The sequence below is a fragment of the Ylistrum balloti genome, unplaced genomic scaffold (assembly GCF_031769215.1).
Source record: "Ylistrum balloti isolate Yb309-2 unplaced genomic scaffold, AGI_CSIRO_Ybal_v1 Utg370042, whole genome shotgun sequence".
Taxonomy (NCBI): domain Eukaryota; kingdom Metazoa; phylum Mollusca; class Bivalvia; order Pectinida; family Pectinidae; genus Ylistrum; species Ylistrum balloti.
The window spans coordinates 1,826,422-1,842,805 of record NW_026782099.1 but is presented as its reverse complement, the minus strand read 5'-3'; the positions used below and the strand labels follow the sequence as shown (position 1 = coordinate 1,842,805).

At 35.7% G+C, this 16,384-nt stretch overlaps 1 protein-coding gene across 1 annotated transcript; it reads right to left on the bottom strand.

Moving 5' to 3' along the window:
* Positions 1-843: 843 nt before the first annotated feature.
* On the bottom strand, positions 844-16,287 carry LOC132549138 (serine-rich adhesin for platelets-like). Its single transcript, XM_060213059.1, has 14 exons — positions 16,061-16,287; positions 10,835-15,663; positions 10,362-10,439; positions 10,059-10,259; positions 9,094-9,167; positions 7,879-7,986; positions 6,864-6,933; positions 4,915-4,986; positions 4,674-4,793; positions 4,416-4,546; positions 3,467-3,490; positions 3,126-3,204; positions 2,845-2,993; positions 844-2,280 (listed from the first exon to the last, which is right to left on the bottom strand). The coding sequence occupies exons 1-14, from the start codon at positions 16,285-16,287 to the stop codon at positions 2,227-2,229; spliced, it is 6,216 nt and encodes a 2,071-aa protein (XP_060069042.1). The 3' UTR covers positions 844-2,226.
* Between the last annotated feature and the right edge of the window lie 97 nt (positions 16,288-16,384).

Below are 16,384 nucleotides of genomic sequence, written 5' to 3'. Positions count from 1 at the left end.
CGTGCACCTTCCCATCTAGTCTCTGATATTTATTTCAACCAGTTTAGATTTTCCTCAATCGCCTCCAGGATGTTGGCAATTTGGACCCTTAGCATCACTCTGTCACATGACAAAACAGCTGTATGATGCTGTTTAATTCTTCTGTATTTAACTACAAGTTTGTAGTGGAAGGTACTGTTCAATTTTGTGTCTTTTGTACAATAAATGAACATCTTATATTTTATTTTATTACTGACATGAAAGTCGTAAGAATAGCTCTACTGAGCTAAAGTTATATTGTTCAAAACACGACTCAAAATAAAGTCTTAAAAAATTATGACTGGAAAGGATTCTATGAACTTCAAAAAACAAACAATTACCAGCGTAAGTCAACAGTTAACAGTAATAATTATCGTATTTATGGTATTGCACTGTTTACAATAAAATTTCAACAAACTACATGGTACATGTAAATTTAATTCTCTACAGTAAAATATATTCTGGCTCAGGAGACAGAAAACGATCCAAGTGGGCAATAATTTACAATAATCAAACATGTTGAATTTAATTCTGAAGGATCTAAGACATACATTTAGCTCTCAACATGGGAACACAACAGTTCTAAACAGGAAATCCGGAATGGGTATGTAAAACAGGACTGGTGTAAGGGAGACAACTCTAATTTAAGTGATACTTCGTAATCAATTTATGCTGTTTTCAGGATTGGTTGTCTATTTGGCACTGTCATATTTTTTTGCGACAAACCTCGAGGTATACATTTGAAATAAGTGTTATACAGGAATAAAACACATTTAGAGAATGAGAAATAAGTTCACTGTAATAAAATGAACTAATAATGCAGGGACACAAGAATTAATAAGTTTTACAAAGTACTAAATAAAACAGGACAATAACAAACTTAGAGACGTGAATAATTCATTCTCTACAACAAGATTGGTTTATAACCAATAGTAAAAAAGCTTTCTTCAATAACAAAGCTGACAAGGGACCAGAAACAGTAGCCCTCTCTGTTGACATCATCTATGAGAGCTGAATCTTTAGGAAAATTTTCAGAAAAACGGGCCTGTACAATTGTACCGCTGAAAAAACAATATTCATAACTTTTTTCCTGTTATCATTTTGATAATTTATAATTCAAGCAATCCTGCCAACTAAATCAAATAAATAAATAATTCAACAATAATAATGAGTATTTCACCAACATTACAACACATATAAATTAACCTTAAGACCTAAATAGGTTCATATTGTTTGCCAAGTAAATTAGGTTCACGCCTATGACGACACATATACATTTTGTACATGTAACTGTCACATGCAGGGTCCCAGTTCAGGCCTACAATGTCACATACAGGGCCTCAGTCCAGGCCTACACTGTCCCATACAGGATCTCCGACCAAGCCTATACTGCAACATAATGTCACAATCAAGTCTTACATTGCCACATGCAGGGTCCCAATCCAGCCCTACAATTTTACATAAATGGTTGCAGTCCAAGCCTACACTTTCACATACAGGGTCTCAGACCATGTCTATACTGTCACATACAATGTCTGTGTCCTGGCCTACTATGCCACATGTAGGGTCTATGTACAGGACTATACTGTCACACACAGTGTCATATTCAAGACTTATGCTGTCACTAAGATCTGACACATGCAATGTTGCATTCGAGGCCTACATTGTCACATGCATGGTCCCAGTCCAGGCATACAATGTCACATACAGGGTCTCAGTCTAGAACTACCTTGTCACATACAGGGTCTCAGATCAAACCTACACTGTCACATACAGTGTTACAATCCAGGCCTTCAATGTCACATACAGTGTTACAATCCAAGCCTTCACTATCACAAACCATGCGTCAGTTCTGACCTTCATTGTCATAAAGAACTGTAACAAGCATTGTTGCATTAATGACAAACAATGTCACCTAAAACTTACTGATTTATCCAGCAATAAGCCCACTCATATAGATTGCTGATTAGTATAATTATCAATAACTACTATTTCAGTGTCCTATTTTAAGCACATTCCTGACTTTAAGCCAGAGGATATATTACGACCTCCTCAGCTTATTTGATAGCTTAATCAATGTTATCACAGCTATTTGAATTTCAAAAATATCTTTTTAAGATACAAAGGTCCAGCCTGTAGAGTAAAATTAGAACATCAAATATATATATGTCATCTCATCTATCTACACATAGTATACACTGCCTGCTGTCAGCTTGTTTGAAGATGTTTTGAAATTTTCCACAGGTTTGGTTTCGTTGTTTTCTGAAAGAGGAATAAACATAAAGTCTAATTAAGTTTAAGTGAGCATGCATATTAGTTTATTACCAGTCAAGATAATGGTGTAAAATATCAAACATCTATGGAGTTAGTGTTGTAATGTGAACAAGACTTAGTATCCAGCAGGCTAAAGTGTACTTTATTATGGTAATAGGAGGACTGAATTTTTCACATTAATGATTAAACACAATCATTTGCCTGCAGTTATTTTTGCCCTCCAATTAAGATATTATCATTTTTCAAAGTATTAAATTTGCTCTAAAAGCATACTAACATATATTGTAGCTCTAACTTAAAATGTGAGCTACAGTTTGGTTTTTTCACCTTATGGACAGAAAGAGAAATGGTTGAAAGTTTGACTGTATTCAATGGATCTGCTTTGGGGAGTATTCTTATCAAATGCATGGATTGTTAGTGAGAAATAAATAAAACTGTCTTCGAATACTTTTGTATAATAAATGTGCGTCAATTGGACAATTGTGATTTTGCTTTTGGTAGAAATACTTTTTTATAATATTGATACCTCAAGTACAATTATCATTAACTTACAGGACTTGGTTGTAGTTTATCAAGTTCAAGCAGAGGCATGATGGAGGGTCGACCATGGGCACACTGGAACGGGAGGTCACACTTGGCCAGCGAATGAAGGAGCTCCTCACATTCTTCTAATGAAAGTTGATCTCCAAACTTTATAGCACCTAAAGTGACAGAGTGAAATAGCTATTGCATGCATATACAGGTATAAAGAAAACTACATAGCAACTGTATAGTAACACAGGAATCAGTAGAACTTATAGTACCTGTGTAAGTCATAAAGAGTGAACACTTACCATGACAGGCCTGGGAACACAGAACCTTATGTAGTGTAGTTGGTAGTCGTCCGAGGACACCGTTGGTACCAATTAACATCTATGTACCGGAGTATAAAGGAAACAGTAAATTAACATTAAACACACAGAATATATAGACATCTCGTCTGATGTGATTTAGCCACTTTGTCATATCATTTGTGACACATTAGTTCACAAGTATTGTCCAGTATCATCCCTTATTTCTATCACTATCATATAAGTATATTCTAATGTCCACATCACATATACATTTTAAATATAAATAATACCTTGTGGACATCTGATTGATACAGTGATAATGTTACTGATTTCACACTTACCTCTACATGTTCTTTCAACATATTCTGAAATAAATAATCAGAAATGTTATTTCAAAATGCAATCCATTAATGTTTTTTAACAGCAAATTGAATTACTTCCGAAGTAATCAAAAGGTTTTCTGTTGCAGCCATATCTTGACTGTATACTAGTAATCATAATTTACTTACTGAGTACCATGGGTATTATAGTGACTGGCTAAATATAGGTTAGCGCCTATACTTACTATAAGCATGGAATTCCTACATAAACAGTATACAAGTACTCGGTATGCAACAACAGAGGATTACCAATTTTTATTGTTTTTCCCTCACATATCTCGTCTTTTTTTGCATTCATGCATTAACTTAAAAAAAATACAATGCACTAACTTGGCAGCACATGTGAAATTAGCTAAGGAAGTAGTGGGACTATCTCACTCTTCCCATAAAACGGGTAGATATAATTACAAGGGCTAACAGACTGTCATGGTTTTAGTAAATTAATTTCTTCTACTTCGAAATAGTCTGAAGTATTAGAAGAACATTTAAATGTGTGTTATTGCTGTATATAGTGTAAAGTGTGCATAGTGAACAGTACAAAAATTCAACATAACACCACTGTATTTTACATGCATGCACACACCCACAGATATAGGATGGTCGATAATCAGAATAGGACGGCCTTATAAAAGAGCTTCCAATGAGGACAGTAAAAACATGACAAACATAATACTGAATCTATTGATATACACTTGGATACATGCCTTCGTATCATCAAAATAAAAGCAGTATTGGAGCAACTACATTCAATATTGAACAGTTAACTTCTATCACGTCTGGAAAGCGAACACTCCTTAAATTAAGTCAAATGATTAAGTCCCATGTTTAACTGGTTTAATAAAAGTCCACTTCATACATAAACAATCAAAATTCATGTTCAATAATTTGATTTTCTATCCATTATAATTACCAGAACAACATTCCATGCAATGGAAGCCCTCTTTCGTTTAACCTCATTGACCTCCTTCTGCATGATGCATGCTGGGATTGTATGTACAAAGATGCAGTCCCTTTCTTGCTTGTCTGTGCTAAACTCGACACCTGGTTAAAATAAAAATTGTATAATAAATGTACATTAGTTTTTACCAGCTGTTTATCAAACGATGAAATTCAAATATCAGGAACACATATGGCACTGGATTCTACTAAATACCAGCCAAGTCCTCACCTATCCTGTAGAATTCCTCTTTATATGACACCATCACTCGCACTTCCTCCTCTTCCAGTGTCAAATGTTTGGCAGGTGTAACGGTGGAGCGACAAATTCTATTGTCTCTCTCGTAGGCGTCTGTATCAATAAATATAATAAAATAAATAGAGATGAAAGCATGCTTTGCAGAGATCACCTTTTAGAAAATAAAATTGGAATCAAGCTTGTTGTTGGTAACTTTAAGCTCAAAATGATTTACCTTTGGTAAGTTTTTCTAGGCGTACACGCTCATGAGCAGCATGCTGGTCAAAAAGTAACATCAGATTTGGAGCTGAAAGACATTAACAGAGAAGACGATTAAGAAAAAACTAAATCTGATTTACTTAAGAGTACACATCATAAATGCTGAAAACTAACAAATCTGTGTTGATATCTTTAAATAGATATACTGCTAATAGGAAGTAACACCAAGAATCTTGTATACTGCATTTACATGTCCGATTGTGTGCTGGTAGATTAATTGCTTTGCAAAGCAGGGTTTACCGAGAGTAGCTGGTACTACCTCACTGAACAACATACAGGAGGCCCATCACCAATTCTCCAAAACAAAGAGGGTAAAGTATTTTGCCCAATGAAACAACCATGCCAGCACATACTGCTCTGTTTCTCAGCACAAACCACCAGGAACCATTGAACCATGCAACACAGTTCTTCCCCTAAGGTTATGACAGACCTTAGATGAAGGGTGATATTTCAGGTCACGATTCAAGAATTTTGGTGTCGGCATGTATTTAAGACATCATAATCCTTTAACTTCTCTGGTCAGTCTTTAATGTCATCAATTTTTTTTAACAATTTTACTATGTAGGGTACAGATATCAAAATATATCGAGTGCAGGAGCCAGATGTAATTAGGGCATAAAGCAAGATCATTCTTTCAACTGTATCAGTTATAAAGACCTTACTGAGTATTAATGAAACTATACAAGCTACATGTATTACACTGTAGTGATTGACATATTTTTTAAAATGAGTGACAGTGACCTTGACCCAAAAAACTTGAACCTGTCCAGTATATCTTGATGCTTAGAGGTATATCACAGTAAAAAACATTAATTTTTTCAATGATTTACATGTTTTTTTTTATACTATCCATTACATGTACGTTTCTATGCTATCCTGATATTCAAAGTCCATTTCCAGTGTCCAGCTTGACCATTTTTTTGGTTTTGGAAATTTAGCACTGATAATGTTACTTGATAGTTTTGATAATGAAGGTGTGTTCTTTTGTAAAGATGAACACATGATGGTAAGCAGAAATAACAGTGACAGTAGCGACACAGTCAGTAAAATCGTGTTTTTCAGCACCAGATTTTGTCATTGATGTGGCAAATATTCTTGATAACTCTTAAGTCATTTCAGAATTTTAAAATAAGTAACATTAACTGCCAACCAATTCAGGTGGTATCTGAATTTTATCAAAAATATGACCCAGAAACAATGTTTTTTGAGGTGTGCCACACCCAAGAGCAAATTCTTACATAACAAATGTGTTTATGTCTTGATGCCAAGCAATTATATATATATATATATATGGTTACAGGGTGGGGATTTCAACAGTTTCAAAGATATCACCCAGAGGGTCCAGTTCTTGCTTTGTGAATGTGTCTATCTCTTGATGCCAAACATTGCCATAAATGGTTTAGGTGTGGGGATCTTAACTGTTTCAAAGATATTACCATGAAACTGGAGTCCCTAGGAGTGCGACTAGACTCAAGGGCCAATTCTTAGGTCACTATTGTGTTTATCTTTTTATGCCTTCAAACACATTTCCCCTATTCAGCTCCTCCCCTCCTGCCCTAGGTGGCAAAATCCACCACTGATACAAAATTGATACCCCTTCATGAAAACATGATTCACACCAAATTTGGGCAAAATCCAATCATTCCCACAGGAGGAGTATGATTTTTAAAGAACTTGCTCTATTTCCCCTATTGGGCCCCACCCCTGCTGCCCCAGGGGGGCAAGTGCAAAATCCATTGTTTATACAAATTTGATTTCTTTTAACCGACACATGATTCCAACCAAATTTCGACAAAATCCAATCTTTCTTAGGATTTTAAAGAATATTCTCTAGGTGATGCTGGTTGTCTCCTCGGACAAACATTTCATTGCTTCACTTGACTATATCTGCCAGCTTTAGCTTACCTGTAGCTATGTTGTTCCTCTTGCAACTTGTCATACAGGCGATGAACTTTTTGTCTACCTGTCCAATAACCTACAACATATAAAATCCAACATTTCTATTGTTCACTTCATACACAGGGACAAAATGTACCTGATGGCAGCGTGATGTCAATTGTTTCACTATATTACCACAATCTGTAGGTGTAATATTCCTGCTAATAAAGATTTATCAACTATAGATACTTATATCTTGTAACCAGGAGTAAACTGAAGTTATTTATTTCGCTACTTATAAATCTCATAAACCTGCAACTGTGCTGCCATTGTCCGAATACACCTAACACATACCAAGTATATTTTTGCTGTATTGGGTAGTGATGGAAAAAAAGCTGTATTTTAGCAAGTACATCAGTTCTACAGAATTACTTTCTGAGTTACTTGGATATTTCATTTTAAAATATGGATATCTGTTCAAATAAGAATTATCATTTGTTGTAACAAAAAAGGTTATTTACGAAAAGCCATAAAATTGCTTGTTATATCCATTGAAATGTGGTACTACATCGTTTCCATGTAGTGTTATTATTTTGACGTGTGTCAACAGACACAATTCAGCATAGCGTCAACATCAGATAAACACTGAAAAGACATTGTGATAGTCTGAATTTTCATATAGGATAAATAGATTACATGTCAGTGTCTAAAAATATCAAGCTAAAACACAATCTGATAAAAAGTTTAGCCACTGACTTGGGTTTCATATAAACTTTATCTATTCAACAACAATTGTGAAACAAGCTTTAAGCTTATATCAGTCACTTTTGTTGGCATGTATGGGAGTGCACAAGGGATCTTTGCAATGAGGAAAACTCATGTGGTTAGGCAGGTGACCCCATACCTTTTCACCTCCGTTCCAGGAATCAAACCCTGGATGCCTGTGTGAAAGGCAAGTGTGCTATCACTGCACCACCCAATCATCCTTGGCATTTTGGGTTTTGAGTGGAGGGAGTGGGGGCTATAAATGCTGTGCTCTAACCTTGATGTCCTGTATCATATCCTTGGTGAACTTGTGAGAGTGGAGGACACTCTGTACTCTGGCTGAGCCCCGTGTCCTTCTGCTTGTCTCCACAGCTGCTGCTATCTCCTTAACAAACAATAATTGCAGCTTCTAAAATAACACTCACAATGTACTTTTACACCTCTTTCTGGTGGTGAATGTCTGTATAATACCATGGCTGGATTAAGAAAACCTTATAATTGTTTATAAAGTTGTAATGAAGTCAAATAATAAAATATGCATTGATTTTGGGATCAGAAAACATTTGATTAAGCCACTTGTGACCCAAACAGTTAGCAAGTTGTGTTTTTTTTTTCAGATGGACAAGTCACATTTTGTTTAATGGTAAGTTTTTAGCTTACTGCAAAATACACTAAAAGTCTTTTTTTTTGGCAAGAATATGACATTTTTAAGTTAATTTTACATAAAAGCATGTAAAAGCATGTCAGCAAAAAATAACGAAAATATTCCGAAGGTTCTCCTCACTTAATCATAATAACAATATAACTATAAAAGTAAAAGAGTTGTCTACCCTACACACACTATGAACCAAGTATTTTTTTAAACCTTTAGAGGTGAAATAAGGGATTCATAGCACAAGGGGCAAAATTCTTGATGATGCAAACACTATTGGCATGTAAGCCCTAGTCATTCAAAGATTACTTAAGAGTTAACCAGTGGTTAGTGAAAACTTCAAATCGCTGCCCCTTAACAAACAGGATCATTAAAGGCAAAATTAATTCTAAAAAGTATTTATCAATGTGACCAATCTCAAAAAACCTTTAGCTGTGTATGAATAAGTTATGATCCTAATTTTTATTGAATTCCTGTTTGAAAATATTTGCTTACCACTGGGTATCTCTAATCAGCTTTTAAACAAACAGGACCTGAATGTTTGACATCTTAAAAATCTTTTACTGATGACTGAAATTCTCAGTCTCATGCATGGCCTTCTTCTGTATGTAATGTTAATCATATCTCAAAGCTTGGCATTTTTCATGGATTATTTTTAAATTGCTGTGTGGCATCACGCCACACAAGGTTTGTGATGTCCCCATGACATCACACCATTGTTACATTTGTACATGCACATGACTGGCTAATCCAACTATTCTAACTATATCGGGTGAGATAAGAAAATCTAACACCAGTAAAGTGTGGAAACATGTATCCAGACTAAGAAAATAAAAATACTTGTTCTGGTCTGGTGAAAACAGGGTTGTTCCAGTTCTCCAGAAGATCTTCTACACAGGTTGAATTGATCATATCTGTAATACAGAAGTATTCAAAGGATGTGTCAATATTAGCCAGTGACATATATTGATATCAATCGACCTATATGTCTCTAATTCACAAGATACTGAATTCTCAAACTCATACATATTTTTTTCATGTCTTTTTAATTTGCTATAAGATTGCAGAAAATAATGTGATATGTGAATGGCTGCATAATATGTCTGGTATCACATACTGTTAAAAACAACCAGGACCTAAAATTGTAGAAAATGAATCGTTCCAAACCTAGTTCACCTATATCAACTTTGATAATGCAATACAGTAGTAGAGACTAGATGTAGAGTCAGTCGCTCTAAAATGTTACATTAATAAATAAAAGTATCTGCATAAATGATAACAATTGAATGTAAAATAAAACGTATTGATAATTCTATGTGCTATTAAGAAAAAAGACAGGCGTACAAAAACTGACAGTTGTAATATTGTAATATTTTAATTACACATGGGTTGGTACCTCTTACTAGCATTAATATTCACATCATGTATCATTGTTACAAATACACGTACATGTACCATAACTTTAGACCAGATGATAAGGAAACATATAGGAATATTTTTGAGCGAAAACTAAATCACACAATCTTAATAGATTAAAACTTATAAATATGCATGGATGACAATCATTGCATGACTTCTCTAGATCTAGGATACATCGACAGAGTAAACATGGAGTTAAATGGTTTAATGTGTACAGAAGTTATTGAAACTAAAGCTTGATAAACAGAGAAGTGGACAAACCTTATACAACATGGTAACACATACACCACATTTTATTAAAGACAAAAAATAGTAATACAGAAATCTGGAAAATTCTTCAATATTAAAATGATGGACAATATTTCATTCAGCGATATGAGAACTACCTGTGTTCTGGTTGTCTTCCATTCCTTCAGAATAACATCTTGTACCTGCCCATTTGACAGATAGTAACTCCTCCTCCTCCTTATCCAAGGTCCCCAAATGTTCAGACATCATGTTCAGCAATGTATTGTGGGATTGTGGTGAAAGTTCATCAACTTCAGAATTTGCCACAGAAGCTGTTAATCTTGAATTAGTCTTCTTCACTATAATACACATCAAAAATGGCATACATATAAACTGGTTGGTTTGTTGTGACTGGTACAATACATCATATTACAATGCATATCTATATGTTGAAGACTTACTATCTGGAGTAGGTGGTTCCCAACTTCCATCTCGAGGACGAGTGTGGCCTGTCATCCTGTTTACATACAACTTCTCACCTACATAAACATAACCATCTCATTTCATTACATCAGAAATAGTTTTCTCCTATTTCTTTTCATTATAAATATGATTGATTCATATACTCTATACAAACAGAAAAAGTAGAAATTACAGTTCTATCCTAAAGATGAAATGAATACAAGGCATTGAAATTGTTATTCAAAATAATGCTGCATGTCAATGTAAAGATGACTGGAATCTTATTAAAACTAATACTTATCAACATATATAGTGATTTGAGTATTTACATCACCTTACTTAAAATACAATAAAGATTTATACATTGTTCTGTGCTTGGAGTGTATATCACCAGTCAGTAACATTTCAGTTCAATAAAACTAATCAAAACATTTTAGTATGCTTAATCTAAAACTTATTTGGTCGTACTGACCTGTTTTGGGATCTTCCATTTCCATCCATGGCTGTTCATCACCAGAATAGTTGTGCTCTACAGCCTTGTTGGTGGGAGATTCTTGTGACAACTGACAACAGGTCTGCTCACTGACTGTAACCGCCAATAACTCCCCTTCATCTACATCAGACCACTGGTGAGTACCAGCTGATATATCAGTTGAACAAGTTTTGGGTATCACTGCATGTTTATCACAAATGTTCACAATGTTCCTAGGTAATTTACCTTTCCTGTTGGAAGTCTGAAGTACTTGAAGTTGCTTTGAACTTAGTCCTGGAACATCAAGCTCCTCTGATCTGTCAGAAGAGCTCTTACAGTACAGACTTGTATCACTTTTGTTCTCAAAATGACCATTTCCAAGGTCAACCATGTTGAGTGAACAATGACTGGAACATTTGTTGGATGTTGCAATGCTCTCATCAGCATTTTCTACCCGATGATCATTGTGAAATGACTCTTTCTTTAAACAGCTCACCTGAGAGTTGCCAGTGTCTGGTATAATGTATGTAATCTCTGTAGTAGAATCAAACCCTTCTGTCTGTCCTTCATCCCTCTCAGGACTGTCTTTCAAACCACTCTGCAGCGACTCGCATTGATCATATATGTGCCCCTCCTCTTCATTGGACATTATGTCACACACAACATTTCTACTGATGAAGTCTGTCTCATCAAGTTGGCATAAACTTTGTTGTCCATAGCCAGTGCATTCAGTTGACTTCTGTTCTCTATCGCATGTCAGTGTTGTTGTATCTAACATGTTAGACAACTCTTTATTTCCAGTAGAAATTGTATCATTCACTTCACCACTTCCAACAGAGTCTGCATCTTCCTTTCCATTTTCTACAAAGCCTGTCTTTTTCCCACCATCAATTCCAACAAAGCCTGTCTTTTTCTCTCCATCAATTTCAACAAAGCCTGTCTTTTTCTCTCCATCATTTCCAACAGAGAATGTCTTTTTCTCTCCATCATTTCCAACAAAGCCTGTCTTTTTCTCACCATCATTTCCAAAAAAGCCTGTCTTTTTCTCTCCATCATTTCCAACAAAACCTGTCTTTTTCTCTCCATCATTTCCAACAAAACCTGTCTTTTTCTCTCCATCATTTCCAACAGTGCCGGTATCTTTTCCCTCAATATTTTGAAAAGAAGCTGTCCTGTTGTCACTGTTATAATTCTGGCAAAGATCATGAAGCTGTGATGAAATTATTGGGTCATCAGATTGATCAGACATGGAAGAATCCTCACATTTCCTGGATCGTACTTGGGTTTTGAATATCTCATTTGTTTGTTGAGTTGGAAAGGAGTCTTCGGACAAATTCTTTTGAGATTTTTCTGTTGAAATATTTAGATTATCGTCTGAAATTGTCTCTATTACTGGAGGTTTTGGGGGTTCTGAACTCTCCATATTGATGGATGTGCCTTGAGATGACCTGCTGTTCCTCAACATCTTTTTCTTTTTTTTCACATAACTCATGTCATCTTCATACAATTCTGCTATAGATGAATAATAGTTGAGGTACTCTGCCTTGGTTTCCACACCTTCATCTGTAGAGGGGGAAGTGTAATCAGTATTGATGTTACAGTCTTCACAAATATCTTTACTACTTCTTTGATTACTGGAGTTCTTATCTGTTTTTGTATTACCAACATCATCCATCATAACAGGTGAGAAGCCTTCTGAAACAGCGGGTGATATAACACGATTTTCTGTGAATGCAGGTATGGGTACAAATCCTTGTGATTCCTGTACTGGTTCAATAAAAACCTGTTTATCAATCACAGCTGACATGTCAGATAAAGGAACAAAGCCTTGAGATTGAGGTATGTCAGACCCCTGTGTAGTCATAACTCTATTACTGATTTCTGGACTAGACAGGCAGGGATCAAACCTATCTGTGCCCTGCATTGTGAGTATACTGTTACCTTCTTCATTCCCAAGTGACACAAGTTGATCCTGCTGACAATGCTGAGAGTTATCAATTGCATGAGGCTGGCAAATTTTCTGAATATTTGTGACATTAGATGACTTTTCCTTACTTAACAGTGTTTGAGAATAATCAAACACCTCATAACACAATAGATCAGTGTTGGAATCTTGAGAATTAGTATCCCATCTGTCCAAGTCTAGCTTACTGACAAATTTTGGTGTTCCTTCAAACAGCACTGTCTCTTTTATGTTATCTGCTTCTGACTCAGATGAAGCACCATGAAAGTGTTTTTCATCATTAATGAGATGGCCCACTCCTGTGTTCATGCTTGAATCAACTGTGTCTGTTTTACTTCCAAGACAAGTTCCCAGATCTGTGGATTTATCTGATAAAGTTTCACTGTGGTCTATTGTTGTGGTTGTTTTTAACTTAGGATTAGACAATTCCATTGTAAATGTATCACTTCCACAAGCATTATGATCACTGGAATATTGATGGGATAAGCTTCTGGAGACTTTACAATTCTGAATAACATCATCATATGTCTGCACAAAAGAGGCAGTTGTCAGAAATTTCTTAGGAGCAGCTGGTAAATCAATCATATTTCTTGTAGAATCTGATGATTTAAGTTTGGAAAAACTATCTGTTGTCTCTATGCTTTTTCTTTTTGGAACCCTGTTAAGGAGAATGTCTGAACATGAATTCTCAAACGAGTTGTATTGATTTCCTGACTGACTAATTTTTGAAGCAACCATCTCCTGGCGACCTTCTGAAGAGAAAACAACTCTATCTCTAGATGTTTTTGTTACAACATCTCGTAAATGGTAAGATGAGGATGTGGAACACTGGTCTCCTAGCTCACTACCTAAAGCTCTTGATTTTTGCTGTTGCAACCTAATTCTAGTCATCCGAGCCAACTTTGCTGCAACAGAAGCCTCTCCCGATGTTGAGATCCGTTTTTGAGGCAGACTGGATGTGAATGTATTTGCATCTCCGTGTGATGAAGATCCTCCATGCCCTATGTCACTTCCTCCATTTTTGTTTGGGACTGCTGCATTGGGTCTACAATTATTTTGTTTTCTCTGTTCTCTCTGTGTGACAACTTCCTTAGTTTGCCTTAAATCATAAATGTCATTTATTAATAATTCTGAAGTTTTAGCTTGGGGATCCATTTGATTATGCTGTTTTATTGTATAATTAATGTCAGATGTTTTATCACACTGCAATCGTTTCTTCAAAGACTTACAGTGAATCTTGTGAGAACTTGACAGCTCACCACTCATACCTTCTTCATTAGATTTGTGTTGTTTACGGATGAGGGAAAGTGTAGAACCTCCATTACAACCTAAATAAGGTGTTTCCAGCCTAATTATACTTCTTGGTTCATTGTCTAAATCTGTGAGCTCTTTCCCTTTGTCCTTAAAGTTGCGATCAAATATAGGAACAGGTTCTTCACTTTCATAATCTCCATCTTCATCAAATTTGTCAGTTACTTCACTCTCTTTGTCATCACTATCAGAACACTCTATATCAGAGCACTTTTTTCTGCCTCTGAACATGGACCTTAAGCTGTCTGTAGAGGAAAGGATGGAGTGGTCTCCCACATCTTCAGATGCATGACCAGAGCTGCTCACAGTCTCAGATGTGTTACTTACTCTCTGATCAATCCTGCACTCAGAACTCCTCACACTTTCTTTGTTTTGAGTAAATTTACCGTCACAGTTATTTTCTACAGTTTCTGTGTATGTGACATTCTCTTTGGTTTCCATGGTATCTAACCTTTCTGAATCTTCATGATCGACTTCTTTTGTTTGATCACAGACATGTTTCACTTGCCGCTTGACTAGCTTTGAAGTCAGAAAGTTTCTGTTATTACTTGTACTTATCTGTTCTTCACATACAGAAGAATTCTCAGATGTAGAAAAAGGGCCTTCATTAGTGGAGGTCTCTATAGTGTCACCAGACTTCTCACCTGAAGTTAATCTTTCCTCTGCCATCATTTCTTGGATTCCCAATAAAAGACATTCTCTTTTCAGGAATTCAGACACTGCACCCTCAATGCAAGTACAGAGTAAGTCCCAGTCCTTAAATTCTACTAAGGTTTTGGCAGGGTCAAACGTCACATCATATTCAGTATATGGACATGTCACATTCACCACAAAAACTCCAAACTTTTCTGAATACTTTGTAGGACTTGAAGTTAAAGATGAAATACTTTCTTGCTGTTTACTTTCTCCTTGTTTATCAATTGCACCCTTCTTCCTCAGAATCAGTGATTTCCCTAGTAAGAAATTGATGACTTTGTGAATTTTTGTCTTCAATACTAAACGTTTATTTATGTATACAAACTGCAAGTCTTTCTTTGAAAAGCCTTCTTTTCCTATATATCCGTCCACACTAAAACAGCCACTGTGACCCTCAACAGGTGACAGTGTTTTTGATCTCCCTATACCAAAAAGAGAGGTGAATACATTCAACACACCATTAGTTTTATGAGTCTGAAGCACAACATGGCCTGTGATATCATTTCTTAGGGAAAATGAAATTACTGGCCTCATTAATGCTATACCCTCCAGCCTTTTCTTCACTCTCTCAAACTCCAATACTGGATTCATGGCCTTTTTTCGAACTGGCATATTATAAAATAAATCATGCGCAGTGACTGTTGTACCAGCACTTGGTCTCTGCACACTTGACTGCACCACCTTCATTGATACTCCTTTGTTGAAAATTTTACTAAATGTTGGTGTTGAATATTTTGTACGAGATGTAATCTCAAGTATCGAGCATGCATCTTTCAGACTGGCAATAGCCTCTCCACGGTATCCATAGTGACAGAGCTGATCAAGGTCCTCCATGGTGTGACATTTACTGGTGTGATACCTACAACAATAGCCATAAGATACTTTAACTGTATACATTTTAGCAGTAATATCTTATTTAACACTTTTCACACTATTAATATTGTGCTAATATACATGATTGCCCTAAAATATGACTGCGCTAATTGTAGTATCAGTATAATGTTAATATAGCACTTACTGTAAATGCACAAATTCATCATTGTTCTTATTTGTTCAAATTACACTAAAATTTGATTGTGCCAAAATAAAATGTTGTTACAGTGCAAAGAAATGATACATGTAGTGAAAATTTGCATAGATACAAAGATCCCAGATGAAATATTATGATAAAACTGTATCATGTTATCCTTGATAGCATATGTTGAAACAGGTATGCATAGAAAAACACATGTCACACACTTATATTAATACTTTACCTTTGGCCAATAAGTTCCAGCTGACTTTGAGTCATTCCAGTGCCATTGTCAACCACTTGGATTTTAAAGCAGGATAAATCAATGCGAACAGCTATACAAGTGGCACCAGCATCAACAGAGTTGAGCACAAGCTCTTCCATACACTGAGTGATACTACAGAGGGCCACACCTGTCCTCAAGTAGGATCTGACCTCTGGGGATAGAGGTTGTATAACTGGTCCAGCCATATCTTACAAGGAGATTAGCAACCAATGTAGACAAATCAAAGTTTTGTCCTTGAAATCAGTCCCATCATCTTTCGAACCTGGGTAATCTGAAACAAAT

What these genes read in the sequence shown, in the direction of transcription:
- LOC132549138 (XM_060213059.1), bottom strand. Translation starts at nt 16,287, where the DNA reads ATGGCTGGACCAGTTATACAACCTCTATCCCCAGAGGTCAGATCCTAC. An exon ending in CCTAGAAAAACTTACCAAAG is followed by an intron (nt 4,794 to 4,914) that starts GTAAATCATTTT and finishes TTATTGATACAG; the next exon opens with ACGCCTACGAGAGAGACAAT. An exon ending in TTGCATGGAATGTTGTTCTG is followed by an intron (nt 3,491 to 4,415) that starts GTAATTATAATG and finishes TATTTATTTCAG; the next exon opens with AATATGTTGAAAGAACATGT.